Here is a 24017-nt window from a genome sequence, read left to right as displayed (position 1 = left end):
GCGCCGGTGGAAGGTATCGAGGAGCATCGCCTGGCGCCGCGCCGCCGTGTCAGGAACACGCGCTGAGGCCAATCCCTCTGCCAGCTTCGTCGACGTTCGTCAATGAACTCGGAATCTCAAATCAAAATGTCGATATAAATGCTAGAAAGCTAGTCGTCGCGCTTCTTCTTCTTGGTGCGCTTGGCCTTGAGCGTCTGGGTCGGGACGGCTTCGTTGGCGAAGAGCTTCGAGACTTCGAGGCCGGACGTGAACGCAGAGTTGAACATGACGCGCTGCTGGAACGACGAGATGAAAGGCATGAACATCGCGACAAACAAGATCGGGCCAAAGACGATCCAGCCGACGGCGCGGTCGTAAAACTTGCCGAGCGCGTGGACGACGATGTGGCCGCTCTTGAGGCGCACGATCATCACTTGCACAAACCAGTAGGTCGCGACGACGACGATGAGGCAAATCTCCAGCACCTCCGTGACCGAGAGGTACAAGAACGAAAACAGCACAAGCACCAGCACCGTGAACGAGATGTTGAACTTGATCTTGCGCAGCTTCTTCTGCTTCATCTGGCTCTTCTTCGTGAAGCGCGACGCGCAGTAGCCGCAGCAGACGAGGAGGATCATGAGCACGAAGAGCGCGCCGACAATGATGAACGGCTTGTAAAACTCGAGCACGCCGTCATCCTTGTTGGTCGACACGACCTTGTTCTGGCTCTTGTAAAAGATGCGGTACATCATCTGGAGGTACAGCCCGATCGCGATGAGGAGGAAGCGCGTCTTGCGAATCATCTGCACAAAGCGCGCGCTCGCCGTCGAGTGCTCGAGGTACTCGAGCTCGGTCGTCCACCAGCCAAACCACGACTCGCTCGAGTCGTTCTTCGTCTGGAGCCAGTTTTGCCAGTCGTTGTAGTCTTCAATGACCTTGTCCCAGTCGAGGCCGCTCGGGTTGAAGAAGAAGGGAGCCCAGATCCACGTCGCGGCAATGATCCAGAGCGAGTAACTCATGATGCCATAGTTCTGGTTGGTCGGCAGCACGCAGCTCTGGTAAAAGTTGGCATAACACCGGATGTTCCACTCGTACGGCAGCGGCTCGATGTTGTTGTAGAAGAGCTGGTCCGTGCGCCACGAGCAGTTGCACCACGAAAACGTCCCGTACGCGTAAAATAACACGAGGAGGAACATGAGCTCGACGCCGCGGTAAAAGTGGCTGAACGCGTAGAACCGGAAGAGCTCGGCAAACTTCTCGTGCTTGATCGTAAAGCCACGACCGGTCGCGCGGTACTTGGCGCCGCCGTGGATGAGCGTCCGGTCAAAGTAGTGCATACGGTTGCCCATTTGGAACGTGAAGAAGAGCGGACCAAGCGTCAGCACGTTCCAGAGGAGGTAGCTGAAGCCGTGACGGAAACCGCGCTCGACACCGACGACGGCAATGACGGGCACGACGAGGAGGAAGCCAAACTGCAGCGCCCACGACGTGTTAAGCGCACCCGAGATACCGAGACCACCAGTACGGAGGTAGAACGCGTCGAGGCCCGAGAACGCAAAGTAGATCTTGCCGTAGATGAAGAAGTAGACGCCAAAGACCGTCATCGTTTGCGTGAAATACCAGCCGAGGTTACCGTAAAACCACGACTGGAGGCGCCAAAAGTCGAGGCGGGAGCCCATGCGCATCGCGTCACGCGAGATGACGCACTCGCCAGCACCGGACGAGAGCTTGGCCTCGAAGAGCGCGAGCTGCTGCATACCGACATCACGACCCTTGCCGACTTGGATGAACTCCTCGTGCGAAACGCGGCCGCCGCGAAGCGTCGTGTTGAAACCGGCAAAAATATCTTCCGAGAGGTTGACACCCTTGGAGGCCTTGGCCGTGCCACCCGTCGTCATCGCAAACATCTTGTCGAAGATATCGGGGTGGCCGTAGTGCTGGCGGACGTGGAAGAGCGCGAGCATGCGCTGACCGAGCGAGACGAACGAAAGCTCTTGGATCTGCATGAACGACGCGAGGTTCGAGACGCCGCCCGTGAAGACGTATTCGCGGAAGCCAATGATCGTGAGCGGCGTCTTGGCGTGTTCCTTGCGATCGACGGTCGCGAGGAGGTTGGGCATCTTGAGGCACTCTTCGAGGTACCCGTCTTGGTTCATATCGATACACTGGAGCATCTCGCCTCGCGTGAAGACCACCGCCTGGTTCTGGTTCTCGGGCTTGCCTTCGCCAATGATCGGGTCGCCGGGCAGCTCGATGCGGTAGACTTCCGTGATCTTGTCGCCTTGGGCGCGGATGAGCACAGAAAAGTACTTGGGCGGGCCGTCCTTGACCTTCTTCGGGCCATCGACGTACGCGACGCGCAGACCCGGGTGCTTCATCATGAGGAAATCAATGTCAGTTGCCTGCTGGCGCTGCTCGTCCTTCTGCCGACCGTAAATCTGGCACGCGCAAATGTAGTTGAACTTGAGCGCGACCATATGTTCGAGGCGGATGCAGCGGTTGCACTCGCAGCCGGCCAAGTGCATCGGTTCGTTCTCACCAATCTCGAGCCAGTGGAGGAACCGGACCGCGTCTTCGTTGTACATCATGCCGCGCACAGTGCGGGCAAGCGTCTGACCGCGGTACGAGGCCCAGAGCTGGACTTCTTCGGGAAACTTCTTGAGCGCCTCGTGCATGTCCTTGCAGTTGATGCGCTCGAGGAAGTTCTCCCACTCGAACGGGTTGATCGTCTGCAGGTAGTAGAGCAGCTTGATGCAGTCGTCGTTCTGCGTCGTAAGGTCCTTGATCGAGTAGAGCACGATCTCGTTGAAGTACGGCGTCGAGATCGTGAGCGAGTGCATCTGGCGCAGCGGCTTGGCCTCGGGCATCTCCATGAAGAGTGAGTTGGCGAAGAAGCGCAGACGGCGCTGGCCTTCCTCTGACCGCGGCTCGGCATCAAAGTTGTCGACGGTCAGCAGCTGGTACGCGCGCGAGATGATGTCCATGGCCGTCTGGTCGTTGACAATCTTTTGCAGCTGGACGCTCGCGTAATGCTGGGCGTCGCCGGGAAAGAAGAACGAGTTGGGTTTCAGCGGCGTGTCGTTGAGGATCTTGACGAGGTTCTCCTGCTTGGAGAGCACCTTCTTGAGGCAGTTGATGACGGCCTCCACGTTGTCAATCACGTGATAGAGCGACCGCTGAAACTTGATGCTCGCCTCGTTCGTCGACTTGGGCACCTCGAGGATCGACTTCATCAGGTCAGCACACGCCGACCGGCACTGATACAAGTTGGAAAAGTTGAGCCCCGTCATCGCCTTCTTCGTCTGCACCGACTCTTCGATGAACGCAAAGCAGTCGTCGAGCTCCTTGTGCTCGTCACCGAGGAGGAGGCGCACGACTTGGGACGAAAACTTGTACGAGCCAAGGATCGCCTCGATACGCAGATCGTCCTTGACGAGACGCTCCGTCATCGACGTCTCGACCTTCTGCAGCGCCTTGCCCTTCTTCTTGTCGGCCTTGAGCTTTTCGTAGACGGCGTAGCACTCGGTGATGATGTCGAGCGACTCGTCGAGCTTGCCGGCCGTGAGGAACGCCGGCGGGTACAGACGACGCTCGGCCACGTCCTTCGTGTCGATGAGGTAGCTGAGCACGTTGAGCTCGCGGTCGCTGAGCACGTCGGCTTCGCGCATCGAGGTCAGGCAGCGGTTCCACGCCATCGCAAACGGAATCGTGCGCTCAAACTCGGGGCCGGACACGCCCGTGATCGAGCCAATGTTGGAGCTGCGCGCAGTGTCGACGGCCGACGAGCCCGGCGTCTTGACCTCGTTGTAGCCGTCGTTCTCGAGGAGCGACGAGAAGCCCTTCGCCGTGACCGTGAGCGGCTTGGAGCCTTCCGAGTACGAGACGCGCTCAAAGCGGCGCTCGGGCGCGGGCTCGTCGTTCTTGGCGCCCTTCTTGGGCTTCTTGGCCTTCTTTTTCTTGGCGGCAGCTTCGATCAAGTTGGAGACGATCTTCTTGTTGAAGACTTTCGGGATCGACTTGAACGAGAGGCGAAGGATGCGGAACGACCGGAGCTCACCGATGCGGAGGTTGAAGCCGCGGATCGAACCAAAGATGACCGACAGAATCGCGTAAAAAATCTGCGCGTCGTAGAGGAACACCATGATGGCCGGCACCCAGAGGAAGAAGATGTACAGAATGTTGTGGTAGCTCATCTGTACCATAAACTGCGAGACTTGGAGGTAGTCGGCCGAGTTACTCAGCCAAATGAAGAGCGTCGTCTCGACGAGGTTCTTGACCATAAAGTTGTAGTCGAAGAGCAGCTTGATGAGGAAGAGGAACATCCAAAAGCACGTGTAGCGACAGTACGCGCCAAACGGAACGGGCAGCGACCGCCCCACAAAGCCGACGCCGACGCCCGAGAAGAGACGCCCGAGGATCTCGCACGCGAAGACCAGCGCGACGCAGCCGGCGCCACCGAAAAAGATGAGGTGGCCATTGTCCGTGCGCTTGAAGTTGATGAGCTCGACAAACAGCTTGGGCAGCGTCGACGGCAGCTGCTTGATCTCGAGCCGGCACATGCCGCAGTTGAGCTGCCCGGGCAGCTTGTTCTCGTTGATGATCTTCAGCGCAGCCGCCTTGTACTTGGGAATGCACTTTGTTTGGTCAAATCGGATCGCCTTGAGCTTGTTGGGCGCACTCTCGGGGTCCGGAATGTAGTTGACCGTGCCCTTCTGCGCCCAGCACGTCTCGATGAGCTCGAGGTAGCACGTGCAGCGCCCCGACTGCTTCTGGACGCAGTTGGTGAACGGGATGTCCTGCAGCAGCTGGCGAAAGTCCACGGGCAAGTTCACAAGCGACGTGCCGGCAATGTAGCCGTTAACGCCGAGGCAGGTCGCGAGCTTGGCGCCGTTGCACGTGCCGTTGGTGAACGTGCCGGGCGCGAGGTCGGATTCGGCGTCCGACGTGCCACGTTCGGCGCCTCGCTGGTCCGCGTAAAACTTGCCAAAGACGTTGATGGTCGGCGGGATCTGGTCGCCGTACATGATGGGCGAGTCGGGGCAGACCAGCACCATGTTGACGGCGAAGCCCACGGTCGCAAGGAAGAGCGCAAAGTTGAAGAGGAAGATGCGCCGGAACGACATGAGCGCCCGCGTCCATGTGCGGTTTTCGTTGAACGTCTTCTTGACGACCTTGGGGTTGCCCTTCTTGTCGGCGCTCGCAAAGGCCTCGCCAATGTTGTACGCGTTGTACTTGAGGCACTTCTTGGTCCAGAAAAACTCGTTAAAGTCGTCGTAGTTGCGAATGTGTCGGTGCGCTGCCCGCGCGCCCTTGGACGTCTTCTTATCGTTGTCCTTCTTGAGCTCCGCGTACATGGGCCGGATGACCTTGTCGAGGTAGTCGCCAGGCTCCTTGGCGCCGCCGCCGCCGGACGCCGACGGGGCAAGCGTGTGGAAGAGAAAGCAGAGCAGTTCTGGCGTCTGCCGAAAGTTGCCGGCTTCGCCCCAGATAAGGAAGAAGAGGACAATGTCCATGAGCGGCTCACGCGTAAACGCGGGCTTCTTCCCAACGTACTTGGTCCACTTCTTGTAGTTGTCAAAGAGCTTGGCGTGGAACTTGGTGATCGCCTTGTCCATGAGCTGCATGTCGCGCGCCGGGTCGCGCGGGTACTGCGTCGGCGGCTGCTCGCCCCGCGCTTTCGGGTCTGGAACGTCCTGGTACTCTTTCCAGTTGGTCAAGAGCAGCGTCAAGTGCTCCCGCTGGTTGATGACGTTGCCTTCCTGGAAGCCAAACGCGTTCTTCAGCGTCTCGAAGATATCGCCACCGGGTCCGCTACGTGCCATGTTCATACGTGCAGTTCCTACGATATGTGTACCTTGCAAACTTTTGCATGACAGACGTATACATCTGCGGCAAGTTGTCCATGTCGAGGATGTTGAACTTGGTCGGCGCGCGCTTGTTGTTGGCCGCCGGGTTCTTGGCCCGCTGCGACTTGATCATGTTGACGTAGCGCACCATCTTGGTGTTGAGCCGCCCGGCCGCTTCCGTCTCTTCGGCGGTCCGGTACTCGATCGCGAGCGCCCGCTCAAAGATCTCGACCGCGCGGGTAAAGTTCTTCTCGGCCAGCTCGGCGTCGCCGGCGTTCTGGAGCGAGACGCCCGAGTTGACGAGCGCCATGCCCTCGTCGCAGAGCTGCTTCTGGTGCTCGAGGCCGCGGCTAAAGCCATCGTCGCCCCGTTGCTGCTTCCGGCTCATGCCAGCGCCGCCACCTGCAGTCAAAACGAAAATGGCCGAGCGAATAATTATTCGGTCCGCCCGTTGCCTCTGCCAATCGGTCTCCCATTTATATCACCTCCGGCGGGGTATTTTAATACCGCAAACGATACCTGAACCTTTGTTTTTGTATGCAAAGCGCGGTGCGTCGCGTGAAACCCCTTTATTTAATTACCCTGTCCTTTCTTGCCCGATCGAATATTAATATGCTCGTGTTAGTTACGCGCGCGCTCCTATAGAGAGCGCTTTCTTTCATAGTAAGTTTGTATAGGAGAGGTCACAGAGCGCGCGTTCGGCCTCCCACCCGCATCAATACAGTGGCGCCAACGACGTAGAGTCTGGACTTAGCAATTTCAGCACTGGCGACCGGCGGTGTCGCAACGCCGCAAGCGACGTCGGCGTAATAATGGCGTCGCATGATGAGCATATTCATATTGCCGCTTTGGTCGGTAGCTCGTCCGCCAATATTATATACACTGGCGATCCCATCACCGCCAGCGCAGCGTTGCATCGGCTTGCCCAAGAGGGCGCATGATCATGCACCGGCCTGTGACACATGCGAAAATGGAACGCCCACAGAACTTCGATTGGGCGCCGTAAGTTCGATGTAGAAGTTCGATCAAGTGCGTCCGGATAGCGTATCCGGCAACGCGATCTTGAAGCGGTGCGTCGAAGAATATGCGTGGCATCGAACGATCGGAGATTGGAATTCGCGGCCCATGGGACGGACGACGGAGGGCGAAGAAGGCAGCCTCGAGATGCAGAAGGAGCTCTGCGACGAGGGCATGGCGCTCGTCAATGCGGGCATCGCGCTCCAGAACGCCGGCGACGCCGACGGCGCCGAGCGCGACTTTGCCCGCGCGGTCGAGCTCATGGAGCGAGCGCTCGCCTTGACGTACGCGTCGCCCGACGACCAAGAAGCTGCGAGCCGCCTCAACAACAAGATGTCGCGCTACATCAAGATGATCAAGTCGCAGCGGGCCAAGGCCGGCACGACGCCGACGACCAAGCGCGTCACGGGCAAGTGCAACGTGCTCGAAATGGACGCGCTTCCGGCGCGGTACCAGCCCATCGCGCAGCTCTTCGCCTCGTACGATCAGTTCTATCTATCGACTGCTCAATGCACGAATTAGGTCGCCGGCGTACGGCAACATCTTTACGACGCTTCAGCAAACGTTTGGTTTCCAAGACGGCAGCGTCGCCAACCAGCGCGAGCACCTCATGCTGCTTTTGGCCAACTTTAAAGAGTATGTCGACGAGTCCAACGTCAAGGACGCTGCGAATGGCGCAAAGGACGCGCAAGCTGACATGGACTTGCTGCTCAAGGCCATCGACAAGTTCCACACGCGTCTCTTCACCAACTACACCAAGTGGGCCAAGTACCTCGGTCAAAAACCAAAGTTTACAAAGGAGCCGCTTGTCGACATCGTTCTCTTCTTCCTTCTCTGGGGCGAGGCCGGCAACTTTCGGCAGACGCCCGAGCTGCTTTGCTTTCTCTTCTTCAGTCTCGCGCCGTCGGTCGTGGGCGCCAACACGGGCAATGCGCAGGAGAGCGGGTACTTCCTCAGCCGCGTCATCCGGCCCATGTACAACGAGGTCAAGAAGGACAACGACAAGAAGACGCCGATGGGGGTCCGCGCGCCCCACACGGAGATCCGCAACTACGACGACTTTAACGAGTTTTTCTGGACCAAGAAATGCCTCAAGTACGATGCGATCTCGATCGCCGAGGCATTTGGCGCCGTCAACAAGGCGGGCAACCCGAGCATCGTGAAGAAGACGTTCATGGAGCGCCGCAGCTGGCTCCGCGCGCTCCTCTCGTTCCGGCGCATCTTCGTGTCGCACTTTGTGCTCTTCCTCGCGACCCTTGCGTTCGCTGTCAACATGGTGCTCGTCTGCCCCGTGACCCCTATCATGTACGGCGAAGACCTCGGCGCGACGGTCCAATTCTTTGGCCACCTCTACTACAAGCCCAAGCCGAGCTTCTTATCCAACGATGACGCGACAATGGAGTTTGTCACGCGTGGCTGCAACCTCCCAAAGCTTGCAACGTGCCTCGGCGTGCCCAACTACAACCCAGGCGTGACCTTCCAGTACCTCCCTGAAGACTTCAAGATGCTTCTCAACGACGTCCCGTTCACCAACTGCCTCCAGCTCATCTCGGGGCAGTGCACGTGCTACCTCGACCTCCTCGACCTCTGCTTTAGCCAAACTGGCACCGGTCTCATGGTCAACACGGACGTTGCGGGCAATCGCAAGACGGTCTCGGTGACCTACGACCAGACCAAGTGCATGCCCAAGTACAAGAAAGCGGCGTTGAACGTCATCAACACGAGCGGAAACGGGAAGCTCAACTGCCAAGCGTGCCGCCTCGAGGCAAGCAACTTGATGGACTCGCTGCCGTACTTGATTCCGCAGTTTCTCGACTTTGGTCGTAGCGACATGGGCCCGCTCATTATGCTCGGGGGCGCAGGCTGCGTCGGCCTCTTGATGGTCTGGGAGCTGCAGAACCGTCTCTTCTCCAGCGTTGGCATTGGCTTTGTCGGTCGATCGATGCCGGTGCCATGCGGTGCGTACTGCCGGTATTTCTGTTTCTGGATCCTTCTCTTCGCCGTCAAGCTCATGTTTGACTACCAATTCATGGTCAAGAGCCTCGTCGAGACGACGCTCTTCATTTGGCTCTCGGACCCGACGCAGTACCTCCAAGTGTCGCACTTTATGCTTCAGATCAGCTACCACAACGTCATCTACATCTTCTTCCTCTGGATGCCGGCGATCATCGTCTTTCTCTACGACGCGCAGATCTTTTACGCAATTCTGTCGGTCGTCTTCGGCTCGGTCCGCGGCTTCACCTTGCGCATCGGCGAGCTCCGGTCGTTCCGCATCCTCCGCCTTACCTTCAAGTCGATCCCGAAAGTCTTCAACAAGAAGATTGTCTCCAACTTGATCGAGGCCGACGCCGCGAAGAAGAAGAAGAAGAGAAAGAAGGCCAAGAAGGGCGAGAAGATCAACGACGAGGACGCGGCGCCCGAGCGCCACTTCCTCCCCATCTCGTACGACGACGGAAGCAAGCCGATGACGGTCAAGACGCAAGCGTACAGCTCGCTGCTAGAGCAAGGCCACGACTTGAGCGGCAACTACACGGAGATGTCGACGCCCCATGACTCGGATATGTCGCCGACATCGGCGCGGTCGTCGATGAGCGACCCCATTGCCGGCGTCACGGGGCCAGAATTCGAGCGCGCAATTCCGTTTGCGATGGCGTGGAACCGGTGCCTTGCGTCCATGCGCGACGAAGACGTTTTGAGCAACCGCGAGTTGAGTGTGCTGAGCTACCTCATCGACTCGAAGGCGGCGGCCGAGCGCCGGCTCTACGCACCCGTGTTTCTAACCGCCGGAAAGCTCGACGAGTCGCTCGATATAGCGACCGAGTGCTACGCAGTGTACGATCAGCTCAAGACGGACAAGAAGAAGGACAAGGCACTGCAAAAGATGGAATCGGCCATGACCGAGCGCCTCGTCAAAGACGATCTGCGCGTCCAGGCGATCCTTGGCTCGTACAAGTTTGCGTCGCAGATCATCAAGCTCCTCCTCGGCGACGAGCACAAGGAGCTCGATGCGTGCTTTAACTTTATCGAAGAGAGCGTCTTCCAGCACACGACGCTCAAGGGTCTGAACTTGAGTGTTCTCTACCACTGCAAGACGTCGTGCGCCGACCTCATGAAGGCGATTCTGGACGTTCCGAGCGGCGCGTCCGAAGCCAACATCAAGTTTCAGCGCTGCTTGTACCACGTCATTGACAGCGTCGAGGTCGTTCTCACGCACATGAAGAAGGTGCTCTCCAAGCAGGAGAACCTCGTCAAGATCCTCACCGACACGCCGCTGAAACCCAACTCGTTCTTCTTCCCCGCCGACGGACAGCACTACGCGAGCGTCCAGCTGCTCAAGCTCGTGAACGACCAGACGGCCATGGACATTGTATCGCGCGCGTACCAGCTGCTGACGGTCGACAACGTCGACGCCGAGCCCAAGTCGCCCGAGGGGCAGCGCCGCCTCCGGTTCTTTGCCAACTCGCTCTTCATGGAGATGCCCGAGGCCAAGCCCGTACGGCGCATGCACTCGTTTTCAATCTCGACGCCATACTTCAACGAGATCGTGCTCTACTCAATCAAGGAGCTGACGACCGAGAACGACGACGCGATCAAACTCCTCTACTACCTGCAGACGATCAACCCATTCGAGTGGGAGAACTTCCTCGAGCGCATCAACTGCAAGGACATGCACGAGGCGCTCAAGAAGTTTCCCGAGGAAGTCCAGCTCTGGGCCTCGTACCGCGGGCAGACGCTCGCCCGCACCGTGCGTGGCATGATGTACAACGAAGACGCGATCCGGTTCCTCCACTGGCTCGAGATTGGCGAGAACGAACCAATGCACTTGAAGGCGTGCAGCTGCAATGCCTGCTTGCAGCTCAACGAGATGGTCGCGCTCAAGTTCAACTACATTTGCACGTGCCAGATCTACGGCAAACAAAGGACGAGCAGCGCCAGCAAGCCACCGACATTGACTTTCTCCTGACGAAGCACCCGGGCCTCCGCGTCGCGTACGTCGATGGGCCCAAGAAGATGAAGGAAGGACCACCCAAGTACTTTTCGTGCTTGGTGCGCGCAGTCGGCGACAAAATCGTCGAGGTGTACCGCGTCGAGCTGCCCGGCGACCCGATCATTGGCGAAGGCAAGCCCGAGAACCAGAACCACGCCGTCATCTTTACGCGCGGCGAGTGGCTCCAGTGTATCGATATGAACCAAGACGGGTACCTCGAAGAGTGCCTCAAGATGCCTAACCTCCTCGCGACCGTGGATCGCAAGGACCATGCGAAAAACCCGCTCACGATCATTGGCTTCCGCGAATACGTCTTCACAGGTGGCGTCTCGAACCTCGCGTCGTTTATGCAGATCCAAGAGCTTTCGTTCGTCTCGCTCGGTCAGCGCATGCTCGCGCTCTTCCACGTCCGCCAGCATTACGGCCACCCCGATATCTTCGACAAGATGTTTGCAATGACGACCGGTGGCACGGCCAAGTCGTCGCGCGGAATCAACCTCTCGGAAGACATCTTCGCCGGCTTCAACACGACGCTCCGTGGCGGTCATGTCTCGCACGAGGAGTTCATCCAAGTCGGTAAGGGTCGTGATGTCGGTATGCAGCAGCTCGCGCTCTTCGAGGCCAAGCTCTCGTCCGGTGCTGGCGAGTGCGTCATCTCGCGTGACGCGATGCGCATGGCCAACCGCCTCGACTACTTCCGGCTCAACTCGTGGTTCTACGGCAACCTCGGCTGGTATTTCACGCAGACGATGACGGTCTTCGGCGTCTATTTCTTCATCTACGGCAAGATCTACTTTGCCTTGTCGGGCATGGACGCGTTCTTCTTGCAGAGCGGCGGCATGGGCATCTCGGGCGTCCTCAACACGTCGTGGGCGCTGCAGTTTGGCTTCCTTCTCGTCGTGCCCGTCATTGCCGTTGTCGGCGTCGAGCAAGGCTTCCGTCACGGCATCACGTACGTTCTCTGGAACTGCATGAGTCTCGGACCCATCTTTTTCACGTTCCAAATGGGCAACCGCATGAACCACTTTGACCGGACGCTCATCCACGGCGGCGCGAAGTACCGCGCGACCGGTCGTGGCTTCACGATCAAGCACGAGAAGTTTGCCGAGCTCTTCCGGTTCTACGCGTTTAGCCACTTTTACCGCGGCGTCGAACTCGCGTTCCTCCTCGTCTTGTACTACGCGTACGGGACGTTTTCGTGGTGCAACTGCTCATGGATGATGGACTTGAGTTACTACAACAACATTCAGCCGCTCGCAAACGAGTGGACGACGCGCTGCTACGCCAACTACTACCAGACGTGCGTGCTGCCGACCAACCAGAACTACGGTATCATGAGCTACTCGCTTTGGCTCATTGCAGCGACGTGGATGTGGGCGCCCTTCTTCTTCAACCCGAGCGGCCTCGACTGGGCCAAGGTCATTGAAGACTACAACGACTGGCAGCATTGGCTCCAGACGAAGAACGACTCGAGCGAGTCGTGGCTCGGGTGGTGGACGACCGAGCTCGAGTACCTCGAGCACTCGACGCCGTTTTCGCGCTTTGTGCAGATCGTGCGCAAGACGCGCTTCTTCTTTGTCGCGCTTGGCATCTACCTCCAGCTCATGTACCGTCTCTTCTACAAGGACCAAAACAAGGTGGTCGCGACCGACCTCGCGAAAGCGGGCTTCCTCGAGTTTTACAAGCCATATATGATTGTCGGCGCGCTCTTCGTGCTCATGCTCCTCCTTGTTTGCTGCGGCTACGTCTCGAACCGCATCACGAAGAAGATGTCGCTCAAGCAGAAGCGGCTCCGGAAACTCAAATTTCACTTGAGTTTCGCCGTCTTGGTGCTCACGGTGCTCCTGCTCTTGTATTTAAGTCTCGCCGCGCTCGTTGAGATTGCCATCATCGTGCTCCTCGGCGCCTACTACGTGCTGCAGGTCAACATGGCGCGGCTCCGCTACAGCCACGTGATCATCCGCACGATGGCGAGCGGCTTTGACCGGTCCGTGGGTTGGATCGTCTTTGGCCCGATCTTGTTCATCGCGATGTTCATGCCCTTCATCTCCGACTTCCAGCAGCGCGTCATGTTCAACTCGGCGTTCACGTCCGGCCTCGAAGTCTCCAAGCTCTTCTCGAACGACGCGGTCGCGCCGCAGCAAGCGCCGCCGCCCAAGACAAAGTCCTCGAAGAAGAAGAAGCGCGACGATTGATAGTCTTTTGCTCTCTGCACTTACTAAACTCGAATTCACATACCATGATTGCATGACCACTGTCCTGTCGAATGCACAACGAAGGTCGCGGAAGCACCGAGTTGAGTTTCGTCGAGAAGGCCGACTCTCATCCTTCAGTGGAAGAGGCGCGACTTCGCCAAGGTTTCGCACCGTCTTGGAAAGGCCGCTCTGCGAAGCTCGAGTGTGTTTAGGCCGTCGTCACAGATACCAACGCTTCACGTTCGCGTCCCACACAAAAAAATCCTGCCAGCTCACCACCCTGCACGGGACCTGGTGCAGCACTTGAAGTGACCAAGGCCAAGGCTGCATAGATCGAATTTCTATACCCTTGCGTCGAGGGCTTATCTCGGAAGGCAACCGTGTGCGGCTGTACAAGTGCTACGTGCTCCCGGTCCTTTTGTACAACTGTGGCACGTAGGCCCTGACGCCAACGAGTCTGGCGGGCCTTGACAGTTTCCATCGCCGGCAGCTGCGTCGTCATCTAGGCATCTTTCACCCAAACAAGCTCGGCGACGTCGCGCTCTACAAGCGCTGCAAGAGTGTCCCGCTGAGCGAGATCGTCGCCCGCCAACGCTGGCGCCTGCTGGGTCACGTGCTGCGCCTGAAGAACGACGTCCCTACCAACATTGCCGCCGCCCGCTTCTTTGCCGCTCCCGAGGCGCCCCGTTTTTTTAGGCCGCACCAAGATCACGTTGCCGATCGTCCTGCACCGCGACTTCCAGTCGTTGACGCCGCCTCAGTCGCTGGCGTCTCTCGAGGACCTCAACAAACTGCGTAGCTTTGCCGCCGATCGCGAAGCCTGGAAGGAACCCACGGAGCTTGTCATCATGGGCCTCACCCGCGGCCACAAACGCCCCGGGCGACTACAGACGAACAAGATGCACCCCGCTCCACGGCCCGGCGAGCGAATGAAGAAGAAGGAGATTGCTAGTCTCTACGTATGCGAACTCTTTGTAACAACGAAGACAACGCGAAACACGTTCATATATATATACCCTTGTCAAGGCTACCGACTGCAACCGAACCACGCGTTGCCCCGCAGTCTCTTCCGAGAAGCAGATCGTGAACCATCGTCTTCACTCGCCTCTCCCATGTCGTTTGAGTTGGAGCAATTTACCACCGAGATGAGCCCTGCGACCAATACCAGTAACAGGTCCCGTGCGGGGTGAGCTGGTAGGAACTTTTGAATGCGAAGCGTTGTTTACCGGTATTTGCGACGACGGCGCGTCGCTTGCTGCAGTCTTAGCGCGCTTTCACATTCGCACCTAATCGGAAAGTTGCGTGAATTTCAGTCAAGTACGCCGTCGCACTTTATCGAAATTGTAATACTTTATTCAAGTATAACGTCCGGCGATGTGATAGCACTTAACAGGAATTCCTAAATCGCACTTAACAGGACGCATTTGGCGCGATATGATTGGCTCAGACCAATGAAACTGCGTTTCATTGGTCAAAATGGCGATATATAGCCAATGGGTTGGCCAGAATGTACGAAATAATCCCCTGGGATGCTGGTACACCACGTAAACGTTCCTACCAGGATAAACTGTACATCGACCTGCCACGTCACTTATCCATCGATCTATCCACCGATCTATCCATCGATCTGTGCAGCGATTGAGACTGTACTAATACGCAGTGGTGGTGTAAAAAAACGCGTTTTTCCAAATCGCGTCCGGATACCGAGCATTTCTCTCTTCCACGATGGCGTCCGCGATGGCGACGAAGCGGCTCCGGAAGGAGTACCTCGCGCTGCGCAAGAGCCCCGAGGTGAACGTCGAGGCCGTGCCATTGGAGCGCAACATCCTCGAGTGGCACTACGTGCTCCGGGGCATCGGCGTCTACGAGGGCGGCTACTACCACGGCAAGCTCGTCTTCCCGCCCGAGTACCCGATGAAGCCGCCGTCCGTGTACATGCTGACGCCGAACGGCCGCTTCCAGGTGAACAAGCGCCTCTGCTTGAGCATGTCGGACTACCACCCCGAGACGTGGAACCCCATGTGGTCCGTGAGCAGCATCCTTGCGGGTCTCTACTCGTTCATGAACGAGACGACGCCGACGCTTGGCAGCGTCACGACCACGGACGCCCAGAAACGCAAGTTTGCGCTGGCGTCGCTCGAAGAAAACGTCAAGAACCCAACGTTCGCCCTCTGCTTCCCCGACCTCGTCGCCGCCCAAGAGGCCATCGCCGCCCAGCAGCAAAGCGCCAGCGGCGTCCTCACGGTCCCGTCCGCCACCGCCGACGCCAAGCAGCGCCTGCCTGGCCTCTACGCAGACCTTCGGTATTGGATCGCCGCCGGCGTCGCGCTCTTTGCCGTCGTCCTCGGCGCGCTCATCGTGCAGCTGTAAGGGACGAAATGGACTGCATCTCTTTGTGTAATACTATCTCGACATCGTGTCTTTCGCGGCGCTTCGTCGCATGCATGGCTGCTGACTGGAGACGTTGACTATTCATGTGCGCAGCATCTCGAGGGATGCAAGCCACGCTTCGAGGACGACCTGCGATCGTTTGGCCTGTGCGAGAAACGCCAGCGTCCGGCGCGTCGTCGCGTCGTCGGCGCGGCCGACCCCATCGTCTCTGCAGAGCGTCACCGCGTTGTACGCGTCTTGCACGTGGAGGAGATGTTGCGTGCTGCTGCAAAGCGCGTACCGCTCTCGCTGCCCGAGGAGCTCCAGGAGCGTCGCGCCGGCCAGTGCGACGCCATCGTCCACGTCGCTGCTGTAGTGCAGCAGGAACTCGAGGGCGCCCCACGCATGGCAATACCCGCCTAGTACGTAATCGCTCAGCATACGTAGTCGTCTTCGCACGCGCACCGCTTGTCGGCGGTCCCCAGGACGCCAGAAAACCGTAGCGTCGAAGCGCCGACGCCATGCCCTCGATGAGACGCGCAAGCAGAGCCGCGCCACGGTCCATCTCGGCCTGGTCCAGAGCAACGAGGATGATGACAGAGCCATATCACATCGAGATACCAGTGTCTCGTCGAGGAGCGAGAGCAGCGCGAGGGTGTTGCCGAGCTCTCGAAAGCACTGAAAGAGGTGGCCCTGGAGGTCGACGTCCAGAAGGATCGACTGGAATTTGCCCTCAAAGTACATGAGGCAGCCTAGAGCGCAATTCACGCGCCAACTTGCATGGATCGACGGACCTTCCGTCTTGTAGAGAAACTTGGGCAGCGAGCAAGGCGGCACGGCGGCCACGAGAGCGTGCACACACAGCGGGAGGACGTCCTGGATCTACTCCATCACATCCTCAGCCCACGTCCCAGGATTTAAAATCTGCGTGGAGGTTGCCTTGGCGTCGACGTCGCGCACGGCGTCGTGGGCCATGCGGCAAAGGTCGGCGACGCCGATGAACCGCGCGAGGCAAGCGAGGTGCGTGCGACTACAGTAGTCTCAGTATAGTTGCCTCGTCCGAGATCGCGCACCCGATGTTGCCGTGGGCGGAGGCGTGGAACACAGCTCCGAGGGCGTCGTAGCCGTAGCGCGGCAGGACGTTTTCAAAGAGCTCCTTGCGCGTGAACGCCAGCACGCGCGTGTCCAGCACCTAAGCACCTTTTTGGTAAAAGGTTTAAACACGTCGTTCTACCTCGTGGAGCATCGCGTCGAAAGGATCCAACGGCAGCGCCTCGCAGAGCCGAACGTGGGCTTGCTGCAGCGCGTCGATGGTCATTTCAAACGCCACGAGGTGGGTGAGGTCGGCGCCTTCGAGGCGAGCGACCGCCGACTCCATTTCGCGCAAGAGCGCTGCCTGCACGTGGTCGCCAATGAGTGCATTCACATCCAGTGTTCGCCCGAGCAGCTACATGCCACGATGAGGTGCCCTTGCTTTTCTCTTCGAACGCACCGAGAGCCGGCGCTCGGTCGCCACGGGCGCCAAGGACGTGGGGTGCTTCTCGCCACCTCGCCGCGCACGGGCGTACGTCGTTGCGCCAAGTAAGAACACGAGCTGGTCGAAGCTCAGCGTGGTCTCGGCCTCGACCTCGTCGTAGAGATGCTGCTGCCGCAGCTGCCGCAAGGCAATGTCAGCAGCGTCGTTGTACACGTCGAGGAGCGACGCGAGGCGCCGCCCGTTGTGCTCGCCGAGGTCGTGTTCGAGCAGGATCCTGCGTCCATCAACAGACAGAGAATGTCAGAGGACACGTACCACGGCATCGAGAGCTCGGTCGGGAATTGAACGCACTTGGTCAAATCGAGGTAAAACTCGCGGTACCAAAGGTCGCCGACACCACAGAGGCGCGCCACGGTTGCTTCGAGTGTACACAGGGGCGCAAAGAAGATAGACTCGAGGTAAAACGCCTTTAACGCCGCCATGTCGACGTCCAGGTGGCTCGACCAGCTCCACGACGCACTGCTTTTGAGACCACCGCGCTTGTCGTAGAGCGCCTGGGTCAGCGTACGCGCGCGCACGAGCTGCCCATGCGTCGGGGCCACCGCTCTCGCGCGAAGTGGGCAAAGAACGCGATCGGCTCGGCCTCGCTTGTAGTCGTCCGGATCCATTTTCGTGAAGTCGCCGACGAGCAAGCGTAGCTCGTGGAGGAGCTTGGTGGCTGCCTGTTTCTTCTTCTTATCGGCGCGGTGCAGCGTCGGAAGCAGCGTGTGCTGCGCGAACGTCTGAAGCCGCGTGTAGATAACGGCGCGCAAGGCGGTGCCGTGCGACGCATGCGCCTGGCGCAGCGCGTGTCCCAGAGACTTGAGGCTCACAATGAGCTCAATGAGCCCGTCGCGCTCGGACGGCAAGTAGTTGAACTTGGTCACACTCTCGTAGGCTGCCGAGGCGCTGCTTTGGTTGTCCGTCGCGGCAGCCGGGTGCTCCAGCTTCCACGCGACGCCCTGCTGGAGAGCACTCTTCCACTCAATCATAAGCTGGAGGCCTTCGAGGACAACCTCATAGATACCATCCGATGGACTCTGCAGCGTGACATTCACACACGCTTTTCATCACAGAGTATGTACCGTCAGCAAGGCGAGGGCGAGGCGGGGAAGGTAGCTGTCCAGCTCCTTCTTGGCACGCTGCCGCCATGGCGCCAAAGCGTACGCTTCGGGCATTGCCTCGGATGTCGGCAAGAGGAAGGCAAAGCTCGACGCCTGCAGCAAAGTGGCTGGCCGCAGCGTCATGTCGGCGTACACGGGCAGTACGGGGTAGCGTCGAAGGAACTTGCCGAGCTAATTCTGGCAAGTCAAACACACACCTGTGCACGCCGTCGGTACCGCTTCGAGCTTAGCCTTGTTGCCCTTGAACGTATTGGCTTTGCCATGACCGTCCTTGTCGAGCACTAGAAGCAGGTACGGGAGCACGCGGAGGTAGCGAAACTTGTCGGCGGCCAAGTGCATCTTCTTCTCGAGGTGCACCAATACGTGCTTGAGAAGCAGGCAAATGACGTGTTCAAAGCTATGCATGCGATGAATGCGGATAGGCGATGTGCAGCGTATTGTACCGCTTGACGTTGTGGATGTTGTGGCGAAGGGCGTTGAAGATGTAGCCCTTGGGGTGGGACGCACTTCCGAGGAACTCTTGCAGCGTCTGAAGCTCGGAGGCAATCGTCGCCGCGTCAGGCATGTCGTCCTTGATGGACTGGAACGCTCTAGTAGGATACTGAAGTGCCATATTCTGCCATAGGAGCCCACCGCTTGAAGACAGAAAAGTCGTTGCGGAGACCCGACTTGATGTCGTAGAGCTGATTGAGCTGGAAGAGCACGTCGAGCACCGTGACGAACGCTGCGAGGAGCGTGTCGGGGACGACGCGCGTGCAATTGTCTTGGGCGGTGAGCTTTTGCATGTTGCTACTCATTAGAATCGTTGTCTCGTGGCAGAAAGCGCAGAGCCGCTGCAACTTGCGCATCTGCGGACGCAACACTACAAGCAGCCATCATGCACGCAATACCCAAGCTATTGGCCGTACCTTCAAAGATGGCGCGGTACGCCTTGGCGTCCGAGACGTTGGGCAAGGCGCGGGCACAGCTGCGAAAAGCGTAGAGCTCGTGAAAGAGGCGCTGCCCGACGCCGACAGCATGCTCGAATTGGCCCACGAGATCCCGCTCATCCTCAAACGTCGGCGCAATCTTGGTGAGGAAGCCGTCGTCGGCGTCATGGCCGTCCACGCAGAGAGCGACTTCCTGGTTCCCGACCATGCTAGTCCGTTGAAGCGTCGCGATCTTGTGGCAATCGAAGCCAGAATGATGGTCCAATCCATGGAATCTAGGTGGTGATTGGCCAATGTGTTTGATTTGATAACCTTTTGTCCAATCAGACGCAAGGGCAATGTGGAACTGGATCGCGTCGGAGGATCTGCTCCTCAACACAACACGTAGAGCGGTCGAGCATTGAGGCATCAACTAGTAATAACACTTAGCTGCTCTTGGGCTTGGCCGTCGCCTTCTTGGTGAAGAAGCGAGCGATGTCCTGGAAGAGGTCGGTCTCGGCGACGTCGCTCGTGGCGCAGTCGACGCCAAACTTGGCCTCGCGCAAAACTTGTCGACGACGCCCTCGGTGGGCTTGAGGAAGGGCACGAGGTATCGGCTGTAGAACATGCACGTGCGGCGCGTCGATGGCACGAAGAGGAGGCTCACGCCAATGAGCTTGAACGAGTTGTAGTTGGGCACTAACGAAAATAGCGGGTCCAAGACGAGGCCTTCCGCGATCTTGTAGCAGCCAAAGACGATCCAGTACATGAGCCAGAGGCGCGTCTCGGCTTTGCGCACAAGCGCCGGCTTCTGGAGCACGCGAAAGGACGCGTAGCCCGGATAGAGAAAGCCCATCGTGGTCGCTAGAAAGCCGGCGCCGAGGCCGCCCACAAGCACGAGGTACGCGGCGCCGATGAGGCCAAGGAATACGTACGTCTTGTCGACGCCTAGTTGCTCCTCGGCCTCGTTGAGCGCGGCAATGTCCCACTCGTCGAGCGTCGCTCGCAGCTGGCGCAGGACCTCCATCTTGCGTGTTTCGTCGTCACCGAAATTTGCGGTCGTCCGGATACGCATCCACAATCCAGCAGCTATTTGCACGCAACCGTGTCAAGTGATAGGATCCTGGCGCCACCATTGCTTTTGACTTGATGATTTAGACGCGGATCAAGATGGCCACGCGTTTCCGATGTGCCGAGCGAACGACGTCGCGCGCTTCACATAGAAGCGCAGTCTTCTCGCATTAAATTCCTAGAATGATCTCGACATACCAAAGCCACACCTTCTCTGTGCGCCGAGTCTGCTCCCTTCATGCATACGACGCCTGGCTGAATTCCTCGTCCATTGGCGAGCGATGGTCGAAATCACTTGTTCGGTGTACGTTCTTCCATACCCTACCCCGCCCTGTCGCTTCGTCAGACCAAAAAGAACCAGGAACCGGTCGGCCGAGCTGCGTCGCCGCCGTCTCCAGGTTCCATCTCTGCTTTACTCGCAGCACGTGTACGTCTATTTAGGTTTGCATTCCGCCGCACTGCAAGGCGGCGATGGACAAAACCATCAGAGTGGCGTGCGACTAGCCGTGCGCGCGGGTTCTAAAAATATTTCCATGTTTATCCGGATGAAAGAAGCAGCGCCTCAGTTTTCACTTTGGAATTTGCAGTCAACCAAGATGGACCAAGTGAACGCGCAGCTCGAGAAGGCCAAGGCCGAGCTCAACAAGTACCCGATCCTCGTCCAGCTCGAGGCGCAGACGGGCGTCGACAAGCTCTACCTCACGGTCGCCGGCGTCGCGCTCCTCCTCCTCGTCGTGCTCGTCGGCTTTGGCGCCGGCCTCCTCTGCAACCTCGTCGGCTTTGTCTACCCGGCGTATGCGTCCTTCAAGGCCATCGAGTCGGACTCGAAGAACGACGACGTCCAGTGGCTCACGTACTGGGTCGTCTACTGCTGCTTTGAGATCGTCGAAGTGTTTGTCGACTACCTCCTCTTCTGGGTGCCCTTTTACTACGCCTTCAAGCTCGGCTTCCTCGTCTGGCTCTTCCTCCCCTCGACGCAGGGCGCCACCTTCATCTTCAACCACTTCCTCCAGCCCTTCCTCAAGTCGCACGAGGCCAACATTGACGCGGCCATTGACAACATCAAGTCCAACTCGGGCTCGGTCATCGCCGACATTAGCGGCGTCGTCAAGGACGCCACCAAGGACGCCACGGCTGCCATCGCCAAGAAGCTCGTCGACAAGCAGCTCGAGACGGAAGCCAAGCAAGAGTAAGCAAGTACCGCCTTTCGATACGCTCTTTAAACACACACACCTTTTTCGCTTGAACATGGAGCTCAAATTAGTAAAAGGGCACTTGGGCCACGCGCTTGGCGGCCGCCTCTTCCTCCTGGCAGCGCTTCCTAAACTGCGACAACTGCAAGCGCAGCTTACGGATCGTCGCTTCTTTCTTGGCCAGGATCTAGATGCACCATTCGGTTCAAGTCGGAGCACCCGTCATTACGTCTACCTCGTCGAGTCGCTGGGCGTACTGGTCGATGTCATAGTCGACAACCGCTTCGCCTTGGACGTCCGAGAGGAGCATGCCCTCTTCCGTGAGGAGCTCTGCATTTTCCTACGCAGGAACGTTCGCATCCGGTTCACGCTCGCCTGACGAGCAGGTGGACCTGGATCGCCGTCATGTGACTGCTCAGCAAATTCTCTTGCTCTTCGTACAGCGTCTGCACCTACTTCAACGTCAGACACGTGTTAAAGAGCGACGAGCTTCACACCACTTCATGGAGGTCTTCGAGCGAGTGGTCTTCGTCGTCGACAGCCCCTGCGTCACGCACAGACGTAGTATCAATATATCAACCACCTCCGTACCGTCGGCCGTCTGGTTGCGGAGCGCGCTGTGGAGCATCTTGATGTCGTCTTGGCTCGACGTCGAGTCGCGCGGGTCGACATAATCGATGTGATCAGCATCCGAGTACGTCGACGCGTCGTCGTCGTGCAGCTCGTCATCGTCGTCGGACAAGGTCATATCGGTCAAGTTGCGCGACACCGCTTCCGACATGAGATCTGCGAGCGAGTTGCCCGGTGGTGGCGGCGGCGGCGGTGGTTTCTCGGGGCTGCTTCCGCGTCAGATCTAAAGACGCGTCAATCGCCAATCTCGGAGGACAACGATGACGCGTACGCTTGACGTGGACGTGCAGCGGGTCTGCATAGCCGTCGTCGGGCACAACCGTCTTTTCCTTGACCCGGTCTGCGTACCGGAGCGTATTGATCGTGTGGTCGGCCGACGACGCGCAGGGCGAGACGGCCGCAATCATGACCGTGCTAAAGGTACATTTGTATCGGTGGTCGAGACGAAGAGAAGGCTACCGGGCCTTGGCGTTCACAAACGAGTCTTTGAGCACCTGCGTGAGCTTGCTCGCTCGGAAAGGGATGTGGGCGCCGCGCCCGCCGCTGTCGAGCGCACTGTGCACACTGTCGTGAGGGACTGAAGCGTCGCAAGCGAGGTACTTTACCGAAAGCACTCTTTGAGTGCGAGTAGACTCTTGTTGATCTCGGACGACTCCATGCGCCGTTGGCGGTTGTGGCTCTTGGTGTCGGCGCCACGCTCGCTGCCCGCGAGGTCAATGAGCGACAGCTTGCCTACATAGCGTTAGATTGGCTCCTCCAAGGCCGACGGCACCGTGCAGCTTCATCGAGCCGGCTTCTCGAATATGGAGCTGGCAAATGCTGTGCGAGCGCGACGACTGGTCGTTCATTTCCGTGGCATGCGTCGTGCGCAAGGCGTTGCCTACATCCATGCACAAGATACATTCACCGCAAGCGAAAAGACGCGCCTACCGCGCTGCATGGTTTGGAGCAGCTCGGCCTCCGAGTGGATGCGCACTTCGTCCAAGTCGACGATCTGAACCTCACCGTTGCCGTCTTCGCGGATCGTGAGTCGCTTCTGGCGCAAGAGGTCCTGGCACTGGCCGCCGTAGATCTCGAAAAAGCTCATCCAGAGCTCGAGCGTTTGGCCGCTACATGCCACATCTTGCCTCACGCCTATGGACCGTCGCAGCGTACGTGGTGTCGCGCCACTTGTCGAGCTGGGCGAAAAGGTCATTTGCTGCCTGCGTCTGGATGCCCTCCATCGTGAACGTCTTGCCGCTGCCGGTCTGGCCGTACGCAAAGACGGTCGCGCGCCCCCCTTCGTTGAAGACGAACTGGATCAGCGGCTGCGCCGTGTACTTGTACACGGTCGCGTTCGACGTGTGCTCGTCAAAGCTATGGTCGAACGCAAACGCGTTGCTGTCGAGGTACTTGGTGATACCGTCGACCTTGAGCTTGCAGTCGTGGATGATGACCTAATGTGCGTGTTTGTAGAAAGTGCAACGTCGCTCTTGGTGGACCTTGGGGTGCCAACACGTGATGCAGTCGTAGTCCCGGACGCGGATCTCGCGCTTGTTGACCGGGCGCTTCCGCACGCAGATCGTGATCTTCATTTCGCCCTTGGACGTGTGACTGAGCTCCTGATGGTCTTGTTCGCGGAACTGCTTGATCATGCGCTGAAAGTCCACGTCGCCCGGCGTTCCGTTGCGCTCGTTGTTGAGCGACTCTTGCTCGCGCTCCTTCTTCACGAGCGCCATGGCCTTGCGCCGGTCCTCGCGGTTCTTCTCAATCTAGTTGTCGATGATCAGGACCTCGTCGGCAGCGACGGCGACGTACCTCGGCGATCGCTTGCGTCGTCGGCTTGGTCTTGACCGCGGGCTTGCCGATCTTGGTGGGCGTCACCCGCGGGTTGCTCGGACGGCGGCCGTTGCTCTGGACACTTGCCGCCACATGGGCGCCGCCGAGCCCGCTCATCGACGAGCTCGCTGTCGACGCCGAGACGGACGTCTTCTCCCGCGCCCGCCACATGACGTCGCTGCGGTGGTTTCGCTCGGATCTTGTCGAAGATTGGATTCCGGTATCCGGATACTGGCCGTGACGTGCTTCGAAATTCGATGGCTTTCCGGGATCGAACCTGCAGGTGGGTGTTTTGGGCCCTCCCTGGTACCCAAGAAATTGTGCGAAGCAGTGTATTTGGCCACCCCGTCCGGAATTCCTCA

General features: G+C 58.7%; 7 protein-coding genes across 7 annotated transcripts; 3 read left to right on the top strand and 4 right to left on the bottom strand.

Moving 5' to 3' along the window:
- Positions 1 to 95: 95 nt before the first annotated feature.
- On the bottom strand, positions 96 to 6233 carry SPRG_02353 (hypothetical protein). Its single transcript, XM_012340929.1, has 2 exons — positions 5834 to 6233; positions 96 to 5790 (listed from the first exon to the last, which is right to left on the bottom strand). The coding sequence occupies exons 1-2, from the start codon at positions 6211 to 6213 to the stop codon at positions 150 to 152; spliced, it is 6021 nt and encodes a 2006-aa protein (XP_012196319.1). The 5' UTR covers positions 6214 to 6233; the 3' UTR covers positions 96 to 149.
- A 706-nt stretch (positions 6234 to 6939) lies between these two features.
- Positions 6940 to 13084, top strand: SPRG_02352 (hypothetical protein). The gene is made up of 3 exons (XM_012340928.1): positions 6940 to 7321; positions 7365 to 10710; positions 10764 to 13084. The coding sequence occupies exons 1-3, from the start codon at positions 6951 to 6953 to the stop codon at positions 13023 to 13025; spliced, it is 5979 nt and encodes a 1992-aa protein (XP_012196318.1). The 5' UTR covers positions 6940 to 6950; the 3' UTR covers positions 13026 to 13084.
- Positions 13085 to 14684: 1600 nt separating this feature from the next.
- On the top strand, positions 14685 to 15419 carry SPRG_02351 (hypothetical protein). The gene has a single exon (XM_012340927.1). It carries the CDS (start codon positions 14751 to 14753, stop codon positions 15393 to 15395), a length of 645 nt encoding a protein of 214 aa, XP_012196317.1. The 5' UTR covers positions 14685 to 14750; the 3' UTR covers positions 15396 to 15419.
- SPRG_02350 (hypothetical protein) lies at positions 15398 to 19207 on the bottom strand. Its single transcript, XM_012340926.1, has 14 exons — positions 18944 to 19207; positions 18669 to 18897; positions 18479 to 18625; positions 18252 to 18432; positions 17997 to 18206; positions 17188 to 17951; positions 16888 to 17146; positions 16630 to 16842; positions 16469 to 16587; positions 16335 to 16425; positions 16190 to 16277; positions 16017 to 16147; positions 15861 to 15966; positions 15398 to 15814 (listed from the first exon to the last, which is right to left on the bottom strand). The coding sequence occupies exons 1-14, from the start codon at positions 19170 to 19172 to the stop codon at positions 15498 to 15500; spliced, it is 3084 nt and encodes a 1027-aa protein (XP_012196316.1). The 5' UTR covers positions 19173 to 19207; the 3' UTR covers positions 15398 to 15497.
- A 182-nt stretch (positions 19208 to 19389) lies between these two features.
- SPRG_02349 (hypothetical protein) lies at positions 19390 to 19970 on the bottom strand (the record flags this gene model as incomplete). The annotated part of the gene is made up of 2 exons (XM_012340925.1): positions 19390 to 19500; positions 19524 to 19970. 2 exons carry the CDS (start codon positions 19968 to 19970, stop codon positions 19390 to 19392), a joined length of 558 nt encoding a protein of 185 aa, XP_012196315.1.
- Positions 19971 to 20555: 585 nt separating this feature from the next.
- On the top strand, positions 20556 to 21294 carry SPRG_02348 (hypothetical protein). Its single transcript, XM_012340924.1, has one exon. The coding sequence runs from the start codon at positions 20560 to 20562 to the stop codon at positions 21205 to 21207; it is 648 nt and encodes a 215-aa protein (XP_012196314.1). The 5' UTR covers positions 20556 to 20559; the 3' UTR covers positions 21208 to 21294.
- SPRG_02347 (hypothetical protein) lies at positions 21275 to 23868 on the bottom strand (the record flags this gene model as incomplete). The annotated part of the gene is made up of 13 exons (XM_012340923.1): positions 23635 to 23868; positions 23319 to 23588; positions 22993 to 23273; positions 22768 to 22946; positions 22610 to 22717; positions 22443 to 22569; positions 22297 to 22392; positions 22109 to 22251; positions 21799 to 21993; positions 21705 to 21751; positions 21600 to 21659; positions 21443 to 21547; positions 21275 to 21394 (listed from the first exon to the last, which is right to left on the bottom strand). Exons 1-13 carry the CDS (start codon positions 23824 to 23826, stop codon positions 21275 to 21277), a joined length of 1923 nt encoding a protein of 640 aa, XP_012196313.1. The 5' UTR covers positions 23827 to 23868.
- Positions 23869 to 24017: the final 149 nt, after the last annotated feature.

Source organism: Saprolegnia parasitica (assembly GCF_000151545.1).
Source record: "Saprolegnia parasitica CBS 223.65 unplaced genomic scaffold supercont2.6, whole genome shotgun sequence".
NCBI lineage: Eukaryota > Oomycota > Saprolegniomycetes > Saprolegniales > Saprolegniaceae > Saprolegnia > Saprolegnia parasitica.
This window is presented reverse-complemented; position numbering and strand designations above follow the sequence as displayed.

What these genes read in the sequence shown, in the direction of transcription:
- SPRG_02352 (XM_012340928.1), top strand. Translation starts at nt 6,951, where the DNA reads ATGGGACGGACGACGGAGGGCGAAGAAGGCAGCCTCGAGATGCAGAAG. An exon ending in ATCGCGCAGCTCTTCGCCTC is followed by an intron (nt 7,322 to 7,364) that starts GTACGATCAGTT and finishes TGCACGAATTAG; the next exon opens with GTCGCCGGCGTACGGCAACA. An exon ending in GCTTGCAGCTCAACGAGATG is followed by an intron (nt 10,711 to 10,763) that starts GTCGCGCTCAAG and finishes CGGCAAACAAAG; the next exon opens with GACGAGCAGCGCCAGCAAGC.
- SPRG_02348 (XM_012340924.1), top strand. Translation starts at nt 20,560, where the DNA reads ATGAAAGAAGCAGCGCCTCAGTTTTCACTTTGGAATTTGCAGTCAACC.
- SPRG_02350 (XM_012340926.1), bottom strand. Translation starts at nt 19,172, where the DNA reads ATGGTCGGGAACCAGGAAGTCGCTCTCTGCGTGGACGGCCATGACGCC. An exon ending in CGCTCCTCGACGAGACACTG is followed by an intron (nt 15,967 to 16,016) that starts GTATCTCGATGT and finishes GCTCTGGACCAG; the next exon opens with GCCGAGATGGACCGTGGCGC. An exon ending in CTGGGGACCGCCGACAAGCG is followed by an intron (nt 15,815 to 15,860) that starts GTGCGCGTGCGA and finishes ATTACGTACTAG; the next exon opens with GCGGGTATTGCCATGCGTGG.
- SPRG_02353 (XM_012340929.1), bottom strand. Translation starts at nt 6,213, where the DNA reads ATGAGCCGGAAGCAGCAACGGGGCGACGATGGCTTTAGCCGCGGCCTC. An exon ending in GTCATGCAAAAGTTTGCAAG is followed by an intron (nt 5,791 to 5,833) that starts GTACACATATCG and finishes CATGGCACGTAG; the next exon opens with CGGACCCGGTGGCGATATCT.
- SPRG_02351 (XM_012340927.1), top strand. Translation starts at nt 14,751, where the DNA reads ATGGCGTCCGCGATGGCGACGAAGCGGCTCCGGAAGGAGTACCTCGCG.